The sequence below is a fragment of the Anopheles aquasalis genome, chromosome 2 (assembly GCF_943734665.1).
Source record: "Anopheles aquasalis chromosome 2, idAnoAquaMG_Q_19, whole genome shotgun sequence".
In the NCBI taxonomy this organism is placed as follows: domain Eukaryota; kingdom Metazoa; phylum Arthropoda; class Insecta; order Diptera; family Culicidae; genus Anopheles; species Anopheles aquasalis.
Window position 1 is genome coordinate 48,821,534 of NC_064877.1, and position 5,967 is coordinate 48,827,500.

At 51.3% G+C, this 5,967-nt stretch overlaps 3 protein-coding genes across 6 annotated transcripts in view; 2 read left to right on the forward strand and 1 right to left on the reverse strand.

The window, feature by feature from the left end:
- Nucleotides 1-214: 214 nt before the first annotated feature.
- LOC126569695 (presenilin-2) lies at nt 215-2,985 on the forward strand. 4 transcript variants are annotated; one of them, XM_050226955.1, is made up of 8 exons: nt 215-417; nt 508-779; nt 861-1,291; nt 1,366-1,464; nt 1,544-1,726; nt 1,848-2,060; nt 2,142-2,254; nt 2,338-2,985. In XM_050226955.1, exons 1-8 carry the CDS (start codon nt 286-288, stop codon nt 2,491-2,493), a joined length of 1,599 nt encoding a protein of 532 aa, XP_050082912.1. In that variant the 5' UTR covers nt 215-285; the 3' UTR covers nt 2,494-2,985. The 4 variants fall into 4 exon arrangements, with proteins under 4 accessions (XP_050082912.1, XP_050082913.1, XP_050082914.1 ...); XM_050226956.1 differs by having other exon boundaries at nt 1,866-2,060; XM_050226957.1 differs by having other exon boundaries at nt 1,544-1,675.
- Nucleotides 2,964-4,244, reverse strand: LOC126569696 (splicing factor U2af 38 kDa subunit). Its single transcript, XM_050226959.1, has 2 exons — nt 4,104-4,244; nt 2,964-3,976 (listed from the first exon to the last, which is right to left on the reverse strand). Exons 1-2 carry the CDS (start codon nt 4,145-4,147, stop codon nt 3,280-3,282), a joined length of 741 nt encoding a protein of 246 aa, XP_050082916.1. The 5' UTR covers nt 4,148-4,244; the 3' UTR covers nt 2,964-3,279.
- A 457-nt stretch (nt 4,245-4,701) lies between these two features.
- Nucleotides 4,702-5,967, forward strand: part of LOC126570878 (leishmanolysin-like peptidase) — a 29,072-nt gene continuing 27,806 nt past the window's right edge. Inside the window, exon 1 of the mRNA XM_050228946.1 lies at nt 4,702-5,631. Within this exon, the coding sequence (XP_050084903.1) occupies nt 5,365-5,631 (267 nt within the window). The 5' untranslated portion in view covers nt 4,702-5,364. The remainder of the gene's footprint in view (nt 5,632-5,967) is intronic.

A 5,967-nucleotide genomic window follows, 5' to 3' on the forward strand; every position in this document is an offset into this window, starting at 1 on the left:
GGAGTTGTGATAGACCGTTCTTTTTAACACCATAAACTTCGGATCATCTCGTCCACCGGATTCGTGTAGGAATCCGTAACCGCTTAGTTGAATCCTTTTGAGTGCTAGTTGGGCTTATGAAAAACGTATAAAAAGTCTTAAGACCTGTTTACGGCCTGCTTTTGTCGTAAGCTGTGCCGTTCGTTAAGGGGGTGGGGGTTCCGTTTCGGGAAATTTGTGTTTTGGAAAAGATAAACAAATCAGTGAATTTCGGATTGAGTAGGTTTTTTTTAGCGTTTCTTTGATATGGATGGCCATATCAATATAGATCAGCCGTCGGGTACGGGCCTCGATGCGCCCGATGGTCGGGGATCTCGCAAACGCTGGACAAAGATGCCGCCGGAGCAGTCGGGGAGTACAAACCACCCTTCATATGGGGTAAGAGCCAGCTGCTGTGCCAACTTTCGCAGCCAATCCGATGACTCATGCTTAATTCTACGCGGAAATCTATCCGATCACTTTCAACAGACAACCGATTCCATCCCGCAAGTAACAATACGTGATACGAGCAGCCGGGGGCGAGCTGACCCGTCCGCCAGGGGCCCACCAGGGGCAGGCAGCAGCTCTAGCCAACGGCAGCAGCGGCAACGGGAGCAGGAGCAGGCGCTGAACGAAGAGGAAGGACTCAAGTACGGAGCACAGCATGTGATAAAACTGTTTGTTCCCGTTACGCTGTGCATGCTGGTTGTCGTGGCCACGATCAGTTCGATCAACTTTTACACCATCAAGGATGTCTATCTGTAGGTGTCGACCGATTACCCCGTTACGCCGGTGGCCCACGTTCGCTGAGATTTGTGATGCCTTGCGTGTTTTGTTTTCAGCGTTTACACACCCTTCCACGAGCTGGCCGATGATACGGGGACAAAAATCTGGAATGCACTGGCCAACTCCCTCATCCTAATGACGGTTATCGTCATCATGACGATACTGTTGATAGTCCTCTACAAACACCGCTGCTACAAGGTGATCCACGGTTGGCTCATCCTGTCCTCGCTACTCCTGCTGTTCCTGTTCAGTGGGCTGTATCTGTTTGAGATTCTCCGGGCGTACAACGTGCCGATGGATTGGTTCACCGCTGGCCTGCTGGTGTGGAACTTTGGTGTGGTCGGTATGATATCGATCCACTGGCAGGGTCCGCTTCGGTTGCAACAAGGCTATCTTATCTTTGTGGCCGCCCTTATGGCACTAGTGTTTATCAAATATCTTCCCGAGTGGACCACCTGGGTTGTGCTGGCCGTTATTTCCATTTGGGGTACGTTTCTATCGCCTTCCGCATCTGCTTCCGACAGAGCATTAATGTATTTCATCTCTTCTATGGCTGCTTAGATCTCATTGCCGTACTGACGCCTAAAGGTCCGCTGCGGATATTGGTGGAAACGGCACAGGAACGGAATGAACAAATTTTCCCCGCTCTTATCTACTCATGTAAGTCTACCGAACTCCCCAGGAGGTATCGCCCAGCAGCATCTGTAACGGGGTTCCTTTTTGTTTCCACCCTTTTTAGCCACCATCATGTACTCGTACCTGGGAACACACACTGACCCCGATCGCCCGGCACCACTAAGTGGCGAGCGGGCAATAGGCACGGCCGGGGGTAGCGGTTCGACTGGAGCCACCAATTACGGTGCGGTAGAAGGTACGCCATTGGTCACCTTTGGCAATGATAGAACGCATGAGCTATCCAGGGGTATACAAGTTGCTTCCTAACTTCCTAATCTTCAAAACTAAAAGCTATGTGATGGGAGTGGGATTAGAAGCTTTTGTTTCTGGTGTTTCGAAACAGCTAGAAAGCTGGACCTTCATATCAGTTTCCTCCCCTCTCGCAGATCAAACGGCAGGCTTTACGCAGGATTGGGCAGCCACGGCAAACCAGCGGGTTACCCGGCGACAGATCGAGGTACAGGCCAACATCGCCAACAATCCCTCGCGACCGGAGTACCGGACGGTGACGGCCGAAACGAATCGCACAGGGACGAGCGGTGCTTCACAACCGGCGCTGTATGCTGTCCAGGAGGAGGAGAGTAAGTGCCGCAAATCTGAAGCGATGGTCATATCGGACAATGCTTTAAGACCTATTGTTTTTATGGCTTTACTGTAAAAAGGGGGAATCAAGTTAGGTTTAGGAGACTTCATTTTCTACTCCGTGCTCGTCGGAAAGGCCTCCAGTTACGGCGACTGGAACACAACCATCGCCTGCTTTGTGGCTATCCTGGTGGTAAGTGCGACCGTACATCATCATCATGTACCATCGTTTGCGAAGAAATGTTTTCAAATGTGTTTTCTTCCAATCCATTTTAGGGCCTGTGCCTCACGCTGCTACTGTTGGCCATCTTCCGGAAAGCGTTACCAGCGCTGCCCATTTCCATCTTTTTCGGTTTAATCTTCTGCTTCGTTACGAGCGTCATCGTGAAACCGTACACGGAGGCGCTGGCTTCGGCTCAGGTTTTCATTTAGTTTCGCCGCTGCCGTCGCCGCCGCCGCCGCCAATCACCGTCTCATGATTCCATCGTTTATTTATATCAGCCTATATGAGCGCCGCGTACTAAATGATACTACTTGCGTTTCTCTGGTCAATGTTTGACGTCCAAATTTGCAAAACTCAGAGATTTTTTGGTGGCACCGCAAACGGGACGCTAAGGGCCGATTCGATGTTTTGATTCCCCTCCGGATCAATTTCAGTGTTGTGGAACTAACTTGCTACTTAATGGTGCATTTTATACACTCGAGCACAGTGGACATGCTTTGACACGAGACCGAGAGACGGAGAGAGAGCCACCCATCGTGAAGAAGGCCCCGTTTGGAGTCACCTTCACACCCGTCCCCTCCGGGTGGATGGTGGTAATGGAATACATTTTAGACAGTTTCATTTCTTTACATAACCGTATACACCTTTAAACGCATAATTAACTGAATGGAGAATATAGTAAAAAGTATTTGTGATCCGTACATTTCACACGTATCTATGTGTATTTGCGTACTTATATTTTACAATATTAGTAATCCAACTGAATGGTAGTCAGTAAGGGGGAATTTGAATGTGTAGAGTGTTTTGGTTCCCGACCCTCGCCGCCGTTCAGGACCACCGTTGGACAACGTAAAATGGGGGAGAATGGAATCCCTCCTCCACAAAAGGAAATTCTTTTTAGATGAAATTGTAGAAACTCACACAAATCATGATGTTACTAAGAAGAGTAGGCGAGAGATAGGTGCGTTGCTGTCAGTAGGTTCAGTAGGCCGCGTTCAGTATCTCCCCTTGCGGCCGTTGTCGTTGCGATCGTTTTTCCGGTCTCTGCTTCGCGACCTACGCCGGTCACGGGAACGATCACTACCACCTCCGATACCACCACCACCGCCCCCTCCACCACCACCACGCCGAGGTGATCGAGAGCGAGATCGTGAGCGGCCACGACGGCGCGAGTACAGATAGCGGCGTAGTTCGCGTGAAATCGGCTTCAGGTGCATAAAGTTGCAGAATCCGGAGCGGGTGCATTCACCCATCTCGTACTGGCGGCAGCAAGCCTCGCGGAAATCCGTCACGGGCGACAGCTCCGAGTACACCGGTCGGCCACCGAACCAGCGATTGTTTAGATCTTTGGCCGCGCGCTCTGCGTCCTCCTCGCGGCGGAACTTGATGTACACGTTACCGACCAGATGGTCGCCGAGGTTGTCGCACACGTTCATCTCCTCGATCTCGCCGTACTTGTCCTCGCACTCGACGAACACGTCCTCGAAAAAGTTATCGTAGTGTTCCTGCATCTCCTCGTCCGACACGTTCGCCACCAGGTGACTGCCGTCGGCCGATTTGGCCGAGTTCTGCGGGTTCACGTACAGGTTCTGCAGCAGGCAGGTCTGCGAGAAGGTGGGTTTGTTGTGGATCCGCGAGCATCGGTCCCCGTGCCGGCAGGCTCCGATTTTGAAGTAGAACGAACAGTTTACCCTGCAACGAGAGGGAAGCGCATCAAAACAACGATCCACGCATGGACGGAGTGGCGGTGGCGGCGGCGGGGTAGCTCAACGAGAGAAGCGCGTTCCCTCGTGGGAACCGCGCGATATACGATACTTACTTGTCCTTTTCGGTACCGAAAATCGAGGCCAAGTACTCTGCCATCGTTTTTCGTCACCTCCGGCGGGAATGCAGCGGTATTTTATGCAGAAAATCACTCGGGCAGCAGCGCGACAAACAAACCAGCGACGAGCTTCTTTACCCCACGGAGTCAAATTCACCAAAAGACGAGACGAACTCACCACGAATTAAATTCACCACCAAAATCCAAAATTCAAGCTGCTCAAGCAATTTTTGTGGTGTAAGTTCGAGTAGTCTTTTCCTTTCCGCAGCCCTTACGATGGCCGTTGAAGGGGCAGCCGTTTTGTGTGATTTTAAGCCTAAGCCGGCCTTTGATTTTAATTTTAGAAGTATTTTACACTCCCCTGCTCCCTTCCTAATAGTTTAATTTTCGTTCTAAAGTTTTCTAATAATCCGCCGATTATTGGCCATCGCGGCTCCTATTGTCCTCGTTCTTGACGTCTGTCAACGTTGTTTTTCACCGATTCCTTCATTTCCCTGTTTCGCATCTCAAGTGTTTGGCGTAAGAAAGAGACGGAGCTACAGGGTGGATCAGAAGGGGTTGCGAGGGGCGGAGGCGGGTGAGGAAAAAACGCTGCAGCCGATCACACCGGAGCAGCAGCATCTGCACGGTCGCCGCCACCCTCGTACCGTATCCCCACCCTCACCCAGACCAACAACAAGTACGGTGGGGCATAAAAGTTGCCCCTTCGCTCGGAACCACTTTCAGTTCGGTCGAGGAACAGGGCAGTTCGGTGTTCGGTGCCGTTTTAAGTGAAACAAAATCGAATTGGTCACCGCATAGCAGGCTGCTGTTCAGAGGATTCGCCCCCCTCTCCCCCGCCCCGGCCTTTTTAAGTGGATCAGAATCAGTGATGTGTCCTGGCTGGCTGGTAGCAGTTTGAGAAGATTTGGTGTGATTGGTTCGTGCGTGTCCTCGCCGCCGCCGCCGCCGCCACCGCCGTCGTGAGAAAGTGAGAGTTGCCGTGGAATTGGGTCGGGCAGAAACAGTGCAGAAAACAAATCAGCAAAAGGAAGCAAGGAAAAAAGGCTGGGCATAATACTGCGCCCATTATGCTTCGTCGGTACCGCTAAAGTGGAAGAGAGCAGTGGTCGCTGTTATGGCATAAACGTTCGCAAACGGATATCGGAATAGTGCCAGGTCCGAGAGAGGTAGTAGCTGGCTTTCTAGTATCGCCGCACCGTGTGCACCGTCGACTACGATTTGTTATCCTGCGCCGTGGTGCGAATAACGTCTGGAAATGTCAGCCCCATCGATGGAGGCGCTGGTTCGCGGGAAGCGGAAGTGGCTGGTGCCGGACGTGGTGGGATGCAGTGAAATCAATAACCACGAGAATTGGCGAAGGAAACGCAACCGTAAAGCGGGGGGTCCGTCCTCTGCCTATTCCACCCCGTGGTCCATCGGTATCGGAATCGTGTGTTTATTTTCGATCGTTTGTGGTGCGCTGGCGTTTACCGGTTCCCTGCACGATGGCCACTGCAAGCATCAACATCCCAAGGCCCATGAGGTGAGTCTGATAATATTCGGGATGGTATCCCGAATTTACAAAGGTTTACAATCACTTGGGACCGGATTCTTTGGACAGTTCCTTCATCCAGATTGATCACAAATTGCCATAAGCCACCTTGGGGGCAATCAGAGTCATTCTGTTTCGCTTAGCAAGCGTGTTGATGGCACGACACGGCCAATTGAGCTTCATTGTGATAATGGTTATTTATGATGCATTACCTATGGGTCGCCAGGGAAAAGCATGGCTTGCTTGTATGTACCAAATTGTGGCCCAGACTATTGATTAGCATCCTCATTAAAACGCCATTTTGTTCCATGCAATCTGTTTTAGCTT

Excerpts from the sequence above, each read along its gene's own strand:
- LOC126569695 (XM_050226955.1), top strand. The coding sequence starts at position 286 with ATGGATGGCCATATCAATATAGATCAGCCGTCGGGTACGGGCCTCGAT. Across the intron at positions 1,292-1,365 it reads GGCCGTTATTTCCATTTGGG|ATCTCATTGCCGTACTGACG; the intron begins GTACGTTTCTAT and ends ATGGCTGCTTAG. Across the intron at positions 1,465-1,543 it reads CCCCGCTCTTATCTACTCAT|CCACCATCATGTACTCGTAC; the intron begins GTAAGTCTACCG and ends CACCCTTTTTAG.
- LOC126569696 (XM_050226959.1), bottom strand. The coding sequence starts at position 4,147 with ATGGCAGAGTACTTGGCCTCGATTTTCGGTACCGAAAAGGACAA. Across the intron at positions 3,977-4,103 it reads TTCGGTACCGAAAAGGACAA|GGTAAACTGTTCGTTCTACT; the intron begins GTAAGTATCGTA and ends CTCTCGTTGCAG.